This window comes from Bombina bombina, chromosome 5, assembly GCF_027579735.1.
Source record: "Bombina bombina isolate aBomBom1 chromosome 5, aBomBom1.pri, whole genome shotgun sequence".
Classification (NCBI taxonomy): domain Eukaryota; kingdom Metazoa; phylum Chordata; class Amphibia; order Anura; family Bombinatoridae; genus Bombina; species Bombina bombina.
The window spans coordinates 852,886,834-852,907,037 of NC_069503.1; the positions used below are offsets into that span (position 1 = coordinate 852,886,834).

The window sequence follows — 20,204 nt, forward strand, 5'->3', positions numbered from 1 at the left end:
TTTTTTGCTAGTTTATTTAGTTAATTAATTTAGTTAATTAATTTATTTTAAAAAAATTTAGTACATTTTTTTTTCTGTGACAGATACAAAAATGTCACAGAAAATATATAGTGCTGAGGAGGCGTATGCCATCCTTGCGTCAGAGTCAGATGCCTCTATGTCTGACTCAGACCCCAATTTTGACCCTGCCATATGCTCAGATACATCACTAGATGCAGTCTCAACTGATAGTGATGTATCTGTGGCTGCTAGACCCCCTACCAGCCCCCCTGCTAGCCCCCCTGCCAGAAGGAGGCGTGTTGCTGCCATTGCTGCTGAAGAGTGGGTAACACCTCATCTCCAGAGGCCAGATATCCCACCCTTCACAGCAAATGCTGGCATAAATATAGATGTGGCAGGTTTTAGCCCCCAGCAGTTTCTGGAAGTGTTTCTGGGCGATGATGTATTGGGGAACATTGTCGCCCAAACTAATTTATATGCCCATCAGTTCCGTGCTGCAAAGCCTGGAACATATTTGGCAAAGCAGCAATGGGCCACCATCAATGTGCCAGAATTCAAAAAATTCTGGGTATTGACCATGCTGATGGGCATCATAAAGAAACCATCCATTCGCTCCTACTGGAGTACTAGCCCCATCTGCTCTACCCCCATTTTCTCCCAGATTATGTCGAGGAAGAGGTATGAAATGATTCTGCATTTCATGCACTTCAGCGACAACAGCCTGTGCCCCCCTAGAGAGCATCCCCAATTTGACAGGCTGTATAAAATCCGTCCCCTAATAACCCACTTTTCTGCCAGGTTTGCAGAGGCTTATACACCTGGAAGGAATATATGCGTTGATGAATCCCTAATGAAGTATAAGGGAAGGCTGGGATTCAAGCAGTATATTCCTTCCAAGCGCTCCAGATATGGGGTAAAGGTGTATAAGCTCTGTGACAGCGAGAATGGGTATACTCAGGCCTTCCGGGTGTATGAGGGAAAGGATAGCCAACTTGACCCTCCAGGTTGCCCAGAACATATGGGAAACACTGGCAAGATTGTCTGGGACCTGATATTACCCCTAATGAACAAAGGGTATCACTTGTACTTAGACAATTTTTATACAAGTGTCCTTTTGTTCAAGCTACTGTATTGCTTTGATACAGTAGCTTGCGGTACAATTAAAAAGAACCGCGCAGGTTTCCCAGGACAGCTTGTACGCACCCGGCTACGAAGGGGGGAGACCTCAGCTCTGCGCCAAGAGGAGCTGTTGGCACTTAAGTACAGAGACAAGAAGGATGTATACCTTCTTACCACCATCCACACAGAGCGGACGGTGGCGGTTTCTGTACGTGGCAGGGCTGAGATCATAAGGAAGCCAGTGTGCATCAAGTCTTATAACCGGCATATGGGTGGGGTTGATCTGGCTGATCAGCTGCTGCAGCCCTACCTAATTATGCGGAAGACAAGGGCCTGGTACAAAAAGGTTGCAATTTACCTAATGCAGATTGCAACCCACAACGCTTTTTTGTTGTTCAAAAAAGCAAACCCCAGAGTTAAAAATACTTTTTTACAGTTTCAGCTCCAGATTATTACGGGGATTTTGTACCATGATGTACCTGCTCCCCGGGCGGTGATGGGAGAGAGCAGAGTTGGGCTACCCATTTTATTTTTAAAATCCCCCCTACTGCCGCAAAGCAGAAACCACAAAAAAAATGCAGAGTCTGTACCAAGAGGGGGAAGAGAAGGGACACCATATATCCCTGTCCTGATTGCCCTGGACAGCCTGCACTCTGCATTGGGGACTGCTTCAAGCGGTACCATACAATGGTCAATTTTTTTAAAAATAAATACATTTGCTGTTATATATATATATATATATATATTTTTTTTTTTGTTATGTTTACAGTTAGATGTTTTTTTGTTTTTTTTACTTTTACTGTGCCAGATTTTTACATTTCACTACTTGGGCCTGTTTTTTTTTTTAACCAAAACCCCTGTCAAACCTATGCATGGGGGACATAGGTGTTCTCAGGGTGCCTTGCAGAAAACAACCTGAAGTATGTTTTTGTAATAACTTACAACAGTCTCTCCTAAATCATAGTCAAAAAGCAATGTGTCTGTAAAAATGAAAATTGAAAAATTACCACCATACACTTTCTCCAATTTTTTGGGCTAAAACGGTTGCTTCAAAGGCATCAAAGCACACCATATACAATACCTTGGGGTGTCAACATTTAAAAAATATACACTTTGAATGCAATAAATAAAAGTGGGGTATGCGATAGGCCCCAAACTAAAGATAGGCCTATCAGAAGAAATACTCTCATTTTTAATAACTAAAATCATGTAACATAACCTTCCCAAAATCCTGGCAAACCTATGCATGGGGGGCATAGGTGTACTCAGGGTGCCTTGCAGAAAACAACCTGAAGTATTCTTTTGCAATAACTTACAACAGTCTCTCCTAAATCATAGTAAAAAAGCAATGTGTCTGTAACAATGAAAATTGAAAAATACCACCATATACTTTCTCCAATTTTTTGGGCTAAAACGGTTGCATCAAAGTCATCAAACCACTCCATGTATAATACCTTGGGGTGTCAACTTTTTAAATATAATCACATTTATGGAAAACAAATAAATTGGGGTATGTTAAAAGACCCCCAAAAAAGACGATAGGCAAAGAAAATATGTTAAATGTGAAAAAAAATCACAAACACATGTCAGACATTTGGCATTGCACCGCCCAAACAAGCCACCAAACCTATGCATAGGTGGTATCACTGAACTCAGGAGATGTTGGTGACCACATATTGGTGTCTTCTTTGGTAGTAACACATAACAGGAGCTGTGAATCCATGTCTAAAGTACAATGTATGTGAAAAATAACACAAAAAAATGAATGCCCAATAGTTTGACAAAGACTAGTGGTTGAATTAGTGTATGGAAAGTGTTAAAATACCTGCATTTGAAATACCCTAGGATGTCTACTTTTCAAAAATATATGGTTTGATGGGGGTAAATTACATTGGCCGGCTTCAGAAATGTCTTAAATAGAACATGGGTGCATGGGATGTGAAAATGGGAAGTGTAAAAAATGGAATGCGCTTCCTAAAAATAAGGCATTTTAGCCCCCAGAGAACCCAACACACCTATACATGGGTGGTATCACTGTACTCAGGAGATGTTGTTCAACACATATTGAGGTGTTTTTTCCCAGTAACACATAACAGGAACTGAGAATCTATGCCTAAATTACAATGTGTGTGAAAAATAACACAAAAAAATTACTACCCAAAAGTTTGACAAAGACTGGTGGTTGAATTAGTGCATGGAAAGTGTGAAAATACCAGCATTTCAAATACCCTAGGGGGTCTACTTCTCAAAAATATATGGTTTGATGGGGGTAAATTTCATTGGCCGGCTTCAGAAATGTCCCAAATAGGACATGGGTGCATGATGACCGATGTGAAAATTCCAAGTTGAAAAACTGGAATGCGCTTCCTAAAAATAAGGCATTCTAGCCCCCAGAGAACCCGACACACCTATATATGGGTGGTATCACTGTACTCAGGAGATGTTGTTGAACACATATTGAGGTGTTTTTTGGCAGTAACACATAACATGAACTGAGAATCCATGCCTAAAGTACAATGTGTGTGAAAAATAACACAAAAAAATGACTACCCAAAAGTTTGACAAAGACTGGTGGTTGAATTAGTTCATGGAAAGTGTGAAAATACCAGCATTTCAAATACCCTAGGGGGTCTACTTCTCAAAAATATATGGTTTTATGGGGGTAAATTTCATTGGCCGGCTTCAGAAATGTCCCAAATAGGACATGGGTGCATGATGACCGATGTGAAAATTCCAAGTTGAAAAACTGGAATGCGCTCTCTAAAAATAAGAGCTTTTAGCCCCCCGAGAACCCGACACACCTATACATGGGTTGTATCACTGTACTCAGGAGATGCTGCTGAAGACATATTAGGGTGTTATTTGGCAGTAACCCTTAATATTATCAATAAATGTATTCTTAAATTGCTATTTTGTCAAAAAATCAAATTTATTTTTTTTTCCCTCAAACTTTGGCATAGATTGGTGGTAAAATGGTTGCATGAAAAAAGTCAAAATACCCCAAGTTTAATACCTTAGGTTGTCTTCTTTTAAAAAATATATACATTTGAAGGGTTATTCAGGGATTCCTGACAGATATTGGTGTTACAATGTAACTATCGCCAATTTTGAAAAAACATGGTTTTGAAATAGCAAAGTGCTACTTGTACTTATTGCCCTATAACTTGCAAAAAAAGCAAAGAACATGTAAACATTGGGTATTTATAAACTCAGGACAAAATTTAGAAACTGTTTAGCATTGGTATTTTATGGTGGTTGTCAGGGCCGCCACTAGAAATTTTGGGGCCCCTGACTCAACCATTGATCAGGGCCCCCCCCCCTCCTTTGACATGTGCAATTTTTGACCAAGTGACTAAAACGCATATGCACTTTATTCTTAATTGTCTACTTAAACTTGGAAATGTTGTAAAGGTAGTAACATACACACAGATACTCATACACTGAAACACACAAACACACTCACACATAAGGATTCACATATAGACACTCTAGCAGACACGCAAAGAAACACACTCAGACACAGAAACCCAAACAGACACTTAGCACTTGTCTACATTGACCTGACAAGTAATGAGGTAAACTACAGTTTTGTAAAAAAAGGAGATTTAGAAAACAAAATATGGAGTTCTGATTATCTTTTTGTAAAGGAAGATGCCAACTAAATGATGACAACAGCATGCAGTGGCTGAAAGGAAGGGCCCTGAACTGCCTAAACAATAATTTAAAGGTTAAATGGTGGAGTGGTTACTTCCGGAAAGGTCTTGTTAGTCTCAAAGTCTGTAGAAAGATGTGAATAATTAGTAGTAAGGTCAAAATGTCCTAAAAAGGAACAGACAATGGACACACATACACAAACTCAAACTTGCACATACACCCAAGGAAACACCGACAGAGACAGCCTCAGAAAACACACAAAGACATATACACACATACACACACAGAGACACCCACAGAAAACACACAAAGACATACACACACACACACACACACACACACACAGAGACAACCACATGAAAAACACAGAAAGACATACATACACACCCTCACTGAGACATCTACAGAAAACACACAAAGACATACACACACCCTCACAGAGACACCCACAGAAAACACATACATACATACATACACACAAACACCCTCACAGAAACACCCATAGAAAAAGCTCAAAGACATATGCTCACAGACATCCACAGAAAATGCACAAAGACATACACACCCACCCTCACAGAGAGACCCACAGATAAAAAATACATACACATAGAGACACAAACCAAAGCACAAAGACATAAACACATACACCCACAGAAACACTCACAGGAGGAAACATTTATGCACCTTGCATCCCCTAAATCAACAGTGTGTGACATGCATGATAAAAAAAATGCAGAAATTAAGAGATCACTTTTTAAAGAATCATATTTGTAAATGTGCAAACAAAAATAATTCTGTGAATTCAAAATTGTACATTAATAAGCTGGGTAGATGGCTAGATGAAGAAAAGTACCTTTAAAAGGTTGACATATGTTTGTTTGTTTTTTTCCCATTTTCCCCAACCAAGAGCACCACTTCAAATATAGTGTACAAATTTTCCCATCTGTCAGCTGTACTTAATGAGGTACTCTATATGGTCTTGATGGGACCATAAGCTGTGGTACTCATACCATTAGATCTGGTTAAATGCAGGATTTAGGCTTGCTGGTATGTATTTCAAAACTAAGTCAGCTGTAGTGTAAACTGAACAGTTTTAAGTTAATTTGTCTCATTTCAAACACTGAGCAATCTTAGTCTGAGAGTATAAAATTTTATGCAGATGTAAAAATCTTAGATAAAATGCCTCCTTGCATCTGGAAAGTCCTTGCAAAAAGGGGCAGTACACTGGTATGTAATATATATATATATATAAAATGCATATCTGCCAAAAGGGCATCTACCCTTTGTGTATTGAGGAGGAAACATTTCTGCATGGTTTTAAATATAGAATTTCTACAGCATTTTCAAATAATCATAAATACACTGCTGCTAAAAAAAATGTGTTTTTATGGACCCCTAGCCCCACCATACAACTACTACCACACTGACGTTACAATCCAAAATTGCACAAAGAAATAAAAAACATTTGCTAAGTAAGTCCTACCTCCTCTTCAAATGAAAGTGATCTGCCGTCTGACTCAGACACACACTGTACAAAGTGCCAAGTCTGTCTCACACTGAGCATAGTGGTTTAGTGCACACTAAGAAATCCTCTCAAATGCTAATACTTTACTACTTGTAATAACATTCCCCATGCTCAATTAGCATAATTTTTTTTAGTTCTTGCCTCATGGGGCCCCCCTGGCTCATTGGGCCCCTGACAGGAGTCACCCCTGTCACCCCCTGATGGCGGCCCTGGTGGTTGTAGATGTGTAAGAGATTTTGGGGCTCAAAGTTGGAAAAAGTGCATTTTTTTTTTCATTTTTTCCTCATATTTTATATTTTCTTTTTATAGTAAATTATAAGATATGATGAAAATAATCATATCTTTAGGAAGTCCATTTAATGGCGAGAAAAACAGTATATAATATGTTTGGGTACAGTAAATGAGTAAGAGGAAAATTACACAAACATCGCAAATGGTCACTAAGGGGTTAATTATAGTGTAGTGTTAGGTGTAATTGTAACTTAATTTAGATTTTATTTTACAGGTAAATTTGTCTTTATTTTAACTAATAACTATTTAATAACTATTGTACCTAGTTAAAATAAATACAAAGTTGCCTGTAAAATAAAAATAAACCCTAAGATAGCTACAATGTAACCATTTGTTATATTGTAGCTAGCTTATGGTTTATTTTATAGGTAAGTATTTAGTTTTAAATAGGAATAATTTAGGTAATTGTAGTAATTTTATTTAGATTTATTGTAATTATATTTAAGTTAGGGGGTTAGGGTTAGACTTAGGTTTAGGGGTTAATACATTTAATATAGTGGCGGCGACGTTTGGGGTGGCAGATTAGGGGTTAATAAATGTAGGTAGGTGTCGGCGATGTTAGGGCCGGCAGATTAGGGGTTAATAATATTTAAATAGTGTTTGCAATGCGGGAGTGCGGTGGTTTAGGGTTTAATATGTTTGTTATAGTGGCAGCGATGTCCTTTTCGGCAGATCAGGGGTTAAAAATCTTATTTTAGTGTTTGCGATGTGGGAGGGCCTCGGTTTAGGGGTTAATATGTAGTTTATTGGTGTTAGTGTACTTTTTAGCACTTTAGTTAAGATTTTTATCCTACGGCGTTGTAGTGTAAAACTCTTAACTACTGACTTTAAAATACGGTACAAGTCTTGACAGAAGAGGGTTTACTGCTCACTTTTTGTCAGACTCGTAATGCCGGCGCTATGCAAGTCCCATTGAAAAAATAGGATACGCAATTGACGTAAGTGGATTTGCGGTATTTCCGAGTCTGGCCAAAAAAGTGAGTGGTACACTTGTACCTGCAGGACTCGTAATACCAGCGGGCGTTAAAAAGCAGCGTTGGGACCGGCCAATGCTGCTTTTTAACCCTAACGCACAACCGTAATCTAGCCGATTGTTTGTATGCTCTTGTAGAAAGGAGCTAACTTTAACAAAAGAATACCAATGAAGCAAAGCAAATGTGATTAATAACATTAAATTGTGACTATCTGTTATAAAAGTTTCATTTTGACTTTCATGCCCCTGTAAGAATTATTATTATTTGCCTTTTGTCGTTCCTAAAATCCCAATTATTCGCTCACAAAGATAGAATTATTAGAAATAGAATAGAAATATATCAGTCGCCCACCATATTGGAACAAGATTACAGAAAAAGTGTGTGTTTTATTCTTGTTTTATACTTGATCACAATTTGTGGATTAGTTTTAATAATAGTTATCTTTATATACACATAAAAATCCCTAAATAATTGGTTATTCTTTTTATTGTTTTTTAAAGCTTCCATTCTTAAACCAGTCTCATTGCCTGGAAACAAAGTTATTTCACTTCAAGCACATCCTATACCTGTAAAAGAGAATGTCACGGCGTGCTTCAGGTAATAAAGAGAGTTCCTAAAGGTAAAGTGATAAGCGATACCATGAGTTCAGATTGTTTCATAGTGTTAATGTTTTAATGCCCAATGCCCTAATTAAATCTTTGAATATCTATTCAAAAATACATATTTTGGTTCATAGAGTATAACTTTAAATAAGTAAAGTTTATTTATAAACAACATCAAATGAGTAACAGACTGAAAGGTGGGTTTAAAAATAACAATATACATTGTAAAATTAAAAAGTGGTAAATAACACTGAAAATATGTTTTTCTTTCCTATGGCATGGAGAGTCCACGAATCATTCCAATTACTAGAGGGATATTCACTCCTGGCCAGCAGGAGCAGGCAAAGAGCATCCCAGCAGAGCTGTTAAGTAACACTTCCCTTACCCACAACCCCCAGTCATTCTCTTTGCCTTAATCACGGGAGGATGGCGAATAAGGTGTCTGAAGATTTTAATCCTTTAATGGGTAATTTTTCCTACAAGCAAGGATTGGGGCTATGCTGTGTCCATGTCAATCGTTTTAGTAAGAGTAATGGTGGCTTTTAGCAGTTTGAAGGCGGCGAGGTGGTGCTTGATTTATTTCTAATAGTATGCTACCCCTTTGATAGAAAACCAGGGTTGGTTACTCTGTTTTTTCTTTTTCTAAGAAGCGGTTTCCTGCCCTACAGCCGGATCCACAGGTAAGTGCTCTTGCTTTCTAGGTTTTGAGGGCAGCACTCCAGAGGTTAATCCTCAGTGGATCATTAAATTGGGCGCAACTAATTACTGTACTTTAGGAATTTATTTCTGGGCAGTTTATTTCATGCAGGCACTTAGGATGTGTTTTTAATTTTACAGTGAAGGGGTTAATGCTTTATCCTTCATTTTTGAGGCTGAATCTGACTGGATATATTGGCAAGCAGGTATCTCTGAGGAATTTGATACCGGTTTGAAATTTAAAATTTTTTGCTTAACAATCAGCTTTAACAGATTCTCAGGGGACTTGTCTTTTTTAACGTAGCGCTTTTATTTCGTGCTCTTTGTATCTGTGGTGCAGTTACTTTTATTGTGCGCTCACGTGACTATACGCTTTCTTGCCTTCCAGGTTCATCACGGCATAGAGAGTGGAGCTGCATGTTGCTGTTGAGCTGGGATTAGTTGCACTCACGTGACCCTCACTTTCAGGTCTTGCTACGCATAGCGGCTTGAAGAGCAGAGCTCTGTGCTGCTTGTAAGCTGGGTTTTAGACGTTTCTCATGCAGTGTGAATCAACTGACAGTCAGACTAGATAGAGGCCATCATTCTAATCTGTGTCCGGTTACTAGTGGGTATTCCTGGTCCCGGTGGGGTGAGTTACTTCAGCAAGACTGAGGCTATAGAGGTGGTAACTGTAGTCTTTCCTAATATTGTCTGCGGGAGTATATAATTTCCTTTATCATTTCAAATCTGTGGGAATTAGAATTTTTTCTTAAGATGGAAATTTAAAAGTTAATTTTGAATAACGTTTGCTTTGTTTGGAGGCTCAGATAGTGCCCCCTGTGCAATTATGTTCTACCTGTTTAAACAAGGCTTTAAAGTTTAAAGACAAATTTTCCCCACCTGAGTCTGTCTCTCAGGATAATTTTGTCAATGCCATGTCTCCTACTTTCTCCTCTAACGTCCCATACTGTTTCAGAAGAAGTGCCCTGCGGTTCCTCTCAACATCCTTCTGAGGGTGTTTATTTACCAGGGGATTTTGCTGCACAGATAACATCTGCTGTTTTGGCAGCCTTATCAGCCTTTCCTGTCGCTGGTAAGCGAAAGAGTAAAACCAAAAATATTTAATTTAATAAGGGTTCTGACTTTGCTAAGGCTGCGCTAGTCAGTCTTTCTAAGTTATCCAATGAAGATGATACCTCAGTGGTGTCTGAGAGTGAGTTGTCCGATTCTGATACTGTAGTAACCATTTCTGCAGATTCTGAGGAGATTAATTTAAGATTTGGTAGAACACCTCCGGGTACTATTGAAGGAGGTTCTTGCTACTTTGGAAAAATCTGACGCGTCTGTCACTTAGAATCCAAAGAGGTCTAGTATACTTAACAAGGTATATGATGAAGTGTTTCCTGTTCCAGACTGTATGGCAGATATCATAGCTCAGGAATGGGATTAACGAGAGATTCCTTTTTCCCCATCCCCTGTTTTTAAAAAGAGGTTTCCTGTTGCTGACTCTATACGTGACTCATGGCGCACAGTGGCCAAGTTAGAGGGAGCTATCTCTACTCTTGCCAAGAGAACTGCTATTCCTATTGAAAAGATAGTTGTTCTTTCAAGGATCCCATGGATAAGAAGCTTGAGGCTTTTTTGAAGAAGATATAGTGGCAACCTGTTGCTAGTATTGCTACAGTTGCAGGGGCAGTGCTTCCACAGATGTCACAGGGATTTGTCCTCCTGTTGGCAAGTTGATATACTCCTATTCTGAAACCTCTGCCATTATGTTTCAGCACTGGTTTGTGCCTCCTCCAGTGCTTTATCTTTTTATTTTATATTTTGCTCTCTATAAGCCTTGGTATATAAATATTTACAATTATGCATGATGTTTTTGGCCGCATACATTTTTGTGTGCTCAATGGATTTTTGCGAGTGTATAATTTAAAATGCATGCTGTTTTGTTTTGCTGTGTACATACATTTTTTTTTAACTCATGTATGTTAACGCACATCAGCGTCGGCATGATGCTGTACGTTTTAACACTGTTAGGTGTTATTTTCAGGGGGGGTGTCAGTTAGCACTTACAGTATTCTACACCTTCACCTGGAACTGAATGGGTTACCTGACGAGATATCTCGGGAAAAATCAGACATGCAGCAAGAAAGGTCTAATCCCTGTTCTGTTTATTATAAGGTGCACAATAATTTTATAGGCAGTGGTTACAACATATAGGGTTAAACAATGATGTACTCATAGCTTCATCATCTTACACAGTAATGCTTAGAAACAAAAGAAGCTTATTAAATTGAGTAAAAAGGAGTATTTATCATATGCAGGGAATGTTAGATATAAGTATAACTGGGCGCATCGCCCAGCATAAAGCAAGGCCTTTGGGCATCTTATAGAGATAACAGGGCATCCAGGCGCATCACCAGGGACATTCACAAGGCCATTCTTGATATACAAGTATTCCTAGCATCAGCATATTTCTCACAACATAATAAGCTGTTATAATAAACTATAATAAACCATTTTTGACAAAATGGATGCCTAAAGACCAAATGGCGTCAGTATTGCTAAATATATTCTAACATACCACCCTTTTATTCTACCAGAATAACATACTAGAATTGAATGACTATATAAAAGGCATAAAAAATTACTAAATCTATTAACAACAATATAAGCCTAATACTTCGGCTCTGTGTGATAATACTGTAGAAAAATGTATTCACATTTACTGCTATTATATATAGACAAAATTTAAAAACTGAAGATAGGCCAATAGGGCACAATTTGTCACTGCACATTGGTACGGTCTCTCTAATACTCTCTGTCTACCTCCCATCATCCCCAGAATACCGGTCTATTTGCACAAACACCCAACCAGCCCCCTATCTACCCCCAAACAATGCTGCATCTTTATTTCTCAACCTGCATAGCTAGCATCCCCAAATAGCATCAACAGTTTCCAGCTCTGTACACTTTCCACAGTGAAGCAAGACATGGGAACAGCTCAAGTATCTCTCTGGGTGGCCTCTGATCACTTTAAGAACAGTCTTTGTCCTCTTAGAGCTCCTCCTTCCTCAGACACTCTGCTTCAATCCCAAAGTCAATTTGCAGTAGGGGTGATTTGCAAGTGTCCATCTGCAGGTACATGCTGGAAGTACGATGGTTTGTTGCCTTCCCTGCAACAAAAAATAAAAAGTAACAGTCAATAAAAACATTTTCTTTAAAATTATTTTCTTCACACTTTCTCTTTGAACTACTAAAAAGATAATCTAGTGTTACTTTATTCTGCAAAGCTACTATATGTAATGTTTATAATTCTCCAAATATGATCTTAATAGAATCAGCTGTCTCATCTGATATGAGCACTACTAATTCACTAATTATTTTATGCAACCTAAATTATCTTGCACTCCTGTATGAGGAAAGAATACAATCATAAGATTATTAAAACTACATAATCTTTTTAAAGGTAAACACATCTTTATGGTAAGATAATTCCTTTCACTGACAAACACCTGGAATTACAAAACTAAAATTACAGATACCATACCAGTTAATAAAGGGAAAAATACATTTGCTTTCATAACACAGATCCAATAAGAGCCATTGTAGGTAGAAAATATACCATCAATACCATTATAATTATACTACTCCCAAAACTAATTTCTTTTACAAAGATATGACGAGTCCACGGATTTCATCCTTACTTGTGGGATATCAACCTCCTGCTAACAGGAAGTGGCAAAGAGCACCACAGCAAAGATATATATATATATATATATATATATATATATATATATATATATATATATATATATAGCCCCTCCCTCCACCTCCAGTCATTCTCTTTGCCTGTGTTATACTAGGAAGACATGGTAAAGTGAGGTGTTAGTTTTAGTTTCTTCAATCAAGAAGTTTGTTATTTTAAATGGTACCGGTGAGTACTATTTTCCTCAGGGGGATATGGAAGAAGATTTCTGCCCTGAGGTTGATGATTTAGCAGTTGTAACTAAGATCCATGCTGATTCCCACAAGACTTCTGAAGGTAAGCATGAGACATCTTCAGTGTGGAGACCGGTTTCATGCTACAAGCAGCATTAAGGTATGTGCAGCCTTTTTTATTCTGAGGAGACTTGATATATCATAACTGGCTGGCATTTATTTCCCTGTATGGGAATTTTTTTTACTAGTGATTATTCATATGATTTCATATAAGATTAAATGTAGATTTTAAATGTGAATCTGTTATTATAAACTAAAAGAAGATTTGAACAATAACATGTATAAGAATCCCAAGGAAAATGTGACAAGAGCTGTCATTTGTGTACCCAATATAACCAGGAGATCAATGGGTTTATTATATGGATATAAAAAAGGGAGGAGCAGCTAAGACTAACTACCTTGACAAAGGCTCTATGGGAGCCGATACGCGTTGATAACTGTCTGGAGCTGCAGAAATACAGGACCTAAATTCAGAGGTCTGGACCGATAAAGAAAATAAAAACTTGCATTTACCATGAAGACTTCCATAACCGCAACACCTAAGTAACAAGAGGTGTTATACACTGATACAAACGTCAGTGTATAGGTGGAGCGATAGGAGTATTCAAAAAAAGTGCACCCACCAACGGATGAAACATCACAACAACTGTTAAAGTGGAGGATTTCAGTAGAGGACGGAAGATTGAATCGAGTTACAACCTCTGACATTTCTGAACCACTGTCAGCGGTGTTAGATACCAGAGACTCACACGAAAAAGGTGCCAAGTTGTAAATATTCTTAAAAAACCTGCAGGTACGACTTTAACCATTACTAACTTGGGAACTATCAATTTTTGCATTAAATACCTTAAAAGTTGGGCCAACAAACTGGCAAACTGGCAAATACGTTGCTGAGTAAACATGGATAAATTAAATCATTGGGACTTCGATAAATTATACACTGTGTTCTATTTATTGTTTTAGAAGATACTAATGTATTATATGTGAAAACACTATTTAGAAACATTTTTAAGTACAGAATTTATATTGATTCTAAGCATTTCTAACCCAATTAATTTAGAGTTAATTTATGCGGAAACATAAAAAAGTAATTGGTATTTTAACTTAAAGGGACAGTCAAGTCCAAAAAAACTTTCATTTTTCAAATAGGGCATGTAATTTTAAAAAACTTTCCAATTTACTTGTATCAACATTTTTGCTTTGTTCTCTTGGTTTTCTAGTTGAAAACAAACCTAGGAAGGTGCATATGATAATTTCTAAGCCCTTGAAGGCCGCCTCTATTTTATTTACTTTTCACAGCAGGGGAGAGCAAGCTCATGTAGGCCATATAGATAGCATTGTGATCACGCTCATGGCTAGTGGTAGACACTGCACTAATTGGCTAAAATGCAAGTCAATAGATAATAACTAAAAGTCATGTGATTAGGGGCAGTCAGAAGATGCTTAGATACAAGTTAGTCACAGAAGTAAAAAGTATATTAATATAACAGTGTTGGTTTTGCAAAACTGGGGAATGGGTAATAAAGGGGATTATCTATCTTTTTAAACAACAAAAATTCTGGTGTTGACTGTCCCTTTAAGACACCGGTGTCCTTAAAAGAATTAACTAACATTTTTATTATAATGTGTAGTTTATTTTTGGTTTTGTGAAATAAATTATTGATGCAATTTTCAAATTGAATTTTTACTCTCCTGCCTAGGGAATTTATTGTTTTGAGTTGAATACTTGTTTTTATTTTCAAAGTTTTATTTAAAAAAATTAAACTTCTAAAACAAACTGCCTTAGGCGCCTCCCACACCTTTTTTCATTTTTTAACTTGTTTTTAACAATTGGGTAACACCTTGTGAGAACAATTGGTTTACACCTTGTGAGAAGTGTGACTGCTGGGATAGGCTAGTGCTGTGTAACAGAGTTCCTAGACAACATATTTCAACTTCACTAGGGTTTTTTGCCAGTCTTCTGCCCTGTTTGTTTGTTTCTCTGGAAAGTGTAAAGTTCAGAAAGCTACTTATTTTTCTTTCTGGTGGAGAAAGACTTCTGGTCAGCAGTCTCCTGAGAGAGTTATGGCTCATTCTACGAGAGCTGTCTCTTCTTCCTGGGCTTTCTAAAATGAAGCTTCAGTGGAACAGTTTTACAAGGCTGCAACTTGGTCTTCTTTTACAAATTTTATAATTTGATATTTTTGCCTCGGCCGAGGCTTCTTTTGGGGGAAAGGTTCTTCAAGCGGCTGGTGCCTTCTGTTTAGGTCTGCCTTTCTTGGTTTTCTTTTCTAGTCACCTGTGTCCTCTAGCTTGGGTATTGGTTCCCACTAGTAATTGATGACGATGTGGACTCAACATGTCTTAGGAAAGAAAACAAAATGTATGCTTACGTTATAAATTTATTTATTTCCTGGATATGGTGAGTCCATGACCCCACCCTGTTACTTAAGACAGTTATTTTTTTACTAAACCTCAGGCACCTCTACACCTTTATGTTATTCCTTTTTTCTATTTCCCATCAGTCGAATTTCTGGGGTTTATGAGAAGGGGAGTAATACTTAACAGCTTTGCTGTAGTGCTCTTTGCCTTCTCTTGCTGGCCAGGAGTGATATTCCCACTACTAATTGATGATGTGGTGGACTCACCATATCCGGAAATAGAGAAATTTATCAGGTAAGCATAATTTAGTTTTCCCCCTCAAAACGTTTAAAAAAATTATTCCTTGTCCCTGATTCTCAATTTAACTTATGGGGCTCCAACACTAAGGTGGATGGTGCTAATTCTACGCTGGCTAAGCAAACGGCTATACCCCTGGAGGATAGTTCCTCTTTCAGAGAGCCTATGGATAAGAAAATGGAAACCTTTCTGACTAAGATGTTTCAACATACAGGGTTTTTATTTCAACCAGTGGCTGGAACAGCTACCTACTGGTATGACACTCTGTCAGAGCTTATTGAGGTGGATACTCCCCTTGAGGATATTCAATAGTGAATTAAGGTTCTGAGAATTGCTTATTCCTTCATCTATCATGCGAATATGCAGATTATTTGCATAAATGCAATGGCTTCTGGCTTTGCAGTCCTAGCCCACCGGGCTCTCTGGTTGAAGTCTTGGTCTGCGGATATGACTTCTAAATCCAGACTCCTTTTTCTTCCTTTTAAAGGGAAGATTTTATTTGGTCCAGGGCTGGACTCCATTATTTCTACTGTTGAGGGTAGGGTGCCTTCCTACCACAGGACAAGAAAAATAGACCTAAGGGACAGCAATTGTCTATTTTTTGTTCTGACAAATCACAACTACAGCAATCTTCATCCACGTCCAAGCAGCCCAAGGGTACTTGGAAGCCATCTCAGTCCTAGAGTAAGTCCAAACAAACTAAGTGTAATACCTGGACTCTATTAAGAATTGGGAATTAGGTTCAAGTTCCACTCAGTCTCACAAAATAGCGGAATTAATAAAATAATCCCTGTTCTGCTCATAGACTGAGGGCCCAATAGCAGCAATGTGTTGCAGAGATTGCAAACTGTCTCTTTAAATATTGGTGCTTTGAGCTGTAACCACTCCAAATAGCAAGGTATAACAAACACTCCCAGTGTAGCAAAGTTATCAACAGACAGGATAAAATGAATCAATCACACTCAATATTGCAGATTATTTGTATTCCAGTTAATATGGATATCAGAAACAATGGTGCAGTCTCTTTATAAACAGATGCAGCAAGTTCAGGATTAATTACAGGAATGTCTAGAGAATGCAGGCAATATATAAATCAAGTCTTGCAAGGCAAATGTGCAGAGTTTTAAAAAACAAGTTTAATGTAATCTCACCCCAGGAGTTGCAGTTCGTTTGGCAGCTACAGTGTGATGAGAGACAGAGAGAGGTGCTGTGAAATCCGTTTCTGTGTAACAGCTTGCAGACTGAGTCAGGAAGTGCTGGAGAGCAGGAGGAGGTGCCAGTAAGGAAGGTAAAACTTACAATTCCAGCAGGGTATCCAGGAATTTGCCTGTGAAAGGAGAGGTAAAGATTACCTTAACAGAAGCTCTTACTTCAGACTGTCAGGGCAGAGAGAGCTTAATGCTGCAGCAGTGGTTGTTTTCCAGGTTACAGCTGACAAAGGAGAGATGGTAAATTAAGTGGAGGCTTAGCTGAACTACTTAGACAGTAGTTAATGTGATCCAGGTAACAGAAGACAATACTAAGCAAAGAGAGGTTGGGGGAGGAGACTTTTATAGGGTTCAGATACAGGATTTAAAGGGATATACATGACAGAACCCCCCCTGCAAGGAGCCACTCTGGGGCTCAGGGTCTGGGAAGATCGGGGTTCCTGCGGTGAAATAAAGAAACCATTCGAGGAGCAGAGAGGTTGGAAGAAGGCTCCCAGGAATCCTCCTCATGAGAATAACCCTTCCAATGAATAAGCTACTGCAGAGTGTCACCATGATATCTGGAATCCAAAATGGAATGAATTTCATACTCAGGTTCAATGGTATAAGTAGGTGTGAAAGCTGAACCAGTAACTGGAGGCTTGTCAGAAGTATAAGGTTTGAGAAGGGATACATGAAATGAAGGCTGTATCGGTAGAGTTTCAGGCAAATCCAAAGTTACAGCATTAGGATTAATAATTTTAACAATGGAAAAAGGACCAATATAGAGGGCTCCGAGTTTTCTTAAAGGATACTTGAGTCTTTAATGTTTAGGGGAAAGCCAAACAAAATCACCCACCTGATAAGATGGAGAGACACGCCTTCGTAGATCATAATAAACCTTTTGGTGGGCTTGAGCGGTCTTGAGATTGTCTTGAATCACAGTAAAATGTTGAGCTAGTTCATTCAACATGTCATTAACCAATGGGAAAGTACTCTCTTCTCTGGGATATAGATGAAATCGGGTATGAAAACCATGATTAGCGTAGAATGGGGACATCTTAGTTGATGAATTTAATGTATTGTTGAAAGCGAATTCAGCCGTGGGTAAAAGAGAAAACCAATTATCTTGTAGTTGAGTGCAATAGCACCTTAAATACTGTTCGAGAGTCTGATTTGTTCTCTCGGTCTGGCCGTTTGTCTGGGGATGATAGGAAGTGCTGAGCCGAGGTTGAATTTTTAGAATGTGGCAAAGCTGGGTCCAGAACTTGGAGGTAAATTGCGAACCCCTATCTGAAGTGATGGTATCCGGAAGACCATGTAATCTGACAATATGTGTGAGAAAAAGTTGAGCAGTTTCTGAAGCAGTGGGTAGCGAATGTGATGGGAGAAAATGTGCCATCTTTGTAAATAAGTCCACTACAACCATTATACAACTATGGTTGTTTGACGGAGGTAATTCTACAATGAAATCCATTGCAATGTCCTTCCATGGTTTATTTGGTATGGGTAGAGGCATGAGGAAACCATAAGGATGTGCTCTATCATTTTTGACTTTGGCACAGGTATCACAGGACTTAATGAAGTTAGTAACATCAGAATTCATAGCAGGCCACCAGAAGTCTTGTCTAAGTAATTCAATTGTTTTATGTATACCAGGATGTCCAGATACAATTGAGTTATGTGTTGAATTGAGTATTTCAGTACGAAGTTGTAAAGGTACATATACCTTTCCTTGGTGATAATATAGGTCATCTTTACCTTTCTCAAGGATGCTAGTAGGCAGATCTTGATCTTGTTGTTGGGCTAGTCTTAACTGAGTTGAAGAATCGATACTTAAAGCGATGAACCTCTCTTGAGGTATTACGGTTGACTCGGGAACAGCAAAGGTGGGTCTTGGATCTTTCCTCGACAGAGAATCGGCCTTTCCGTTTTTACTTCCAGGACGGAATGTGATATTATAATCAAACCTGGAGAAGAACAAATTCCATCTAATCTGGCGTGCAGACAAGGTCTTATTAGTTTTTAGATACTCTAGGTTTTTGTGGTCCGTGTAAATTAGTATAGGATATTTGGTGCCCTCAAGTAGGTGTCTCCAAAATTCTAGTGAGCTCTTAATTGCCAAGAGCTCTTTCTCACCAATCGGATAGTTGACTTCAGAACTGGTCATAATTCTTGAGAAAAATCCAACTGGGTGAAGAGGATCTTTAGGAGACATACATTGGGACAAAATAGCTCCCAAGGCATAATCTGACGCGTCCACTTCCAAGACATATTGTAATTGGGGATCAGGAAATTTAAGGATAGGTGCTGTAGTAAAAGCTTTCTTTAATTTATTAAATGCTGTATTAGCCTGTGATGTCCATAAAAATGGAGTATGGGAACCTGTGAGAGCAGTTAAGGGTTTAGCTATTAGAGAGAATTTTGTTATGAATTTTCTATAAAAGTTCGAAAATCCAATAAAACACTGTACATCTTTCTTAGTTTTGGGAATGGGCCATGATGCTATAGCCTCTACCTTTTTATTCTCCATCTGTATGCCCTGAGGAGATATATGGTATACCAAGAAAGAGATAGTATCAGTATTAAAGATACATTTTTCTGGTTTGGCAAACAATGAGTTTTGTCTCAGTCGCTGTAACACAGTTCTAACATGTGATATGTGTTGGTCTAATGTTTTAGAGTAAATGAGTATGTCATCAAGGTACACAATCATATACACATCCAAAAGGTCACGAAACAAGTCATTGATGAAACTCTGAAATGTCGCTGGGGCATTACATAGCCCAAACGGCGTGACCGTATACTCAAACAATCCATATCTTGTTCTAAATGCAGTCAGCCATTCATGTCCAGCTTTTACTCTTATTAAATTGTATGCCCCTCTTAGGTCAAGTTTTGTAAATATCGTAGCTGCCTGAAGTCGTTCTATTATTTCAGGTATGAGGGGTAGCGGGTATTTGTTTTTCTTGGTTCGTTTGTTCAGTTCCCTATAGTCAATTATAGGTCTTAAGGTGTCGTCTTTAATGCAAACAAAAAACATACCTGCCCCAGCGGGTGACGTAGAGGGCCTAATAAAGCCCTTTCTTAGGTTATCATCAAGGTATTGTTTTAAATGTACTAGCTCTGGTTCTGACAGTGGATATATATGCCCATAATGAATATCAGAACCTGGTAGGAGCTCTATTGGGCAGTCATATGATCTATGAGGTGGTAACCTCTCTGCTTCTACTTTATCAAATACATCTGAGTAGTCAGAATAACAGTCAGAAATAAGATGTTGTTCTGACGTGGTCTGCAGAATGTGTGGATGTAAAACAAGTGTTAGTGCAATACTCAGAAACAAAGTTTACCTCTGAAGTATTCCACACAATATGTGGTTCGTGTGTTTGTAACCACCGTAAGCCTAGTACAATAGGAAAAAGAGGAGAGGCTATAACATCAAAGGTAACATGTTCCCTATGACCTGAAGTAGTGGTCATTAGAAGAGGTGTGGTATGGTGAGTGATTGGCC

General features: G+C 38.3%; 1 protein-coding gene across 1 annotated transcript in view; it reads left to right on the plus strand.

The window, feature by feature from the left end:
- The window catches only part of TAF4B (TATA-box binding protein associated factor 4b), a 920,546-nt gene that overhangs the window by 310,048 nt on the left and 590,294 nt on the right, over positions 1–20,204 (plus strand). The window contains exon 9 of the mRNA XM_053714992.1: positions 8,064–8,160. Coding sequence (XP_053570967.1) covers positions 8,064–8,160 — 97 coding nt within the window. The remainder of the gene's footprint in view (positions 1–8,063; positions 8,161–20,204) is intronic.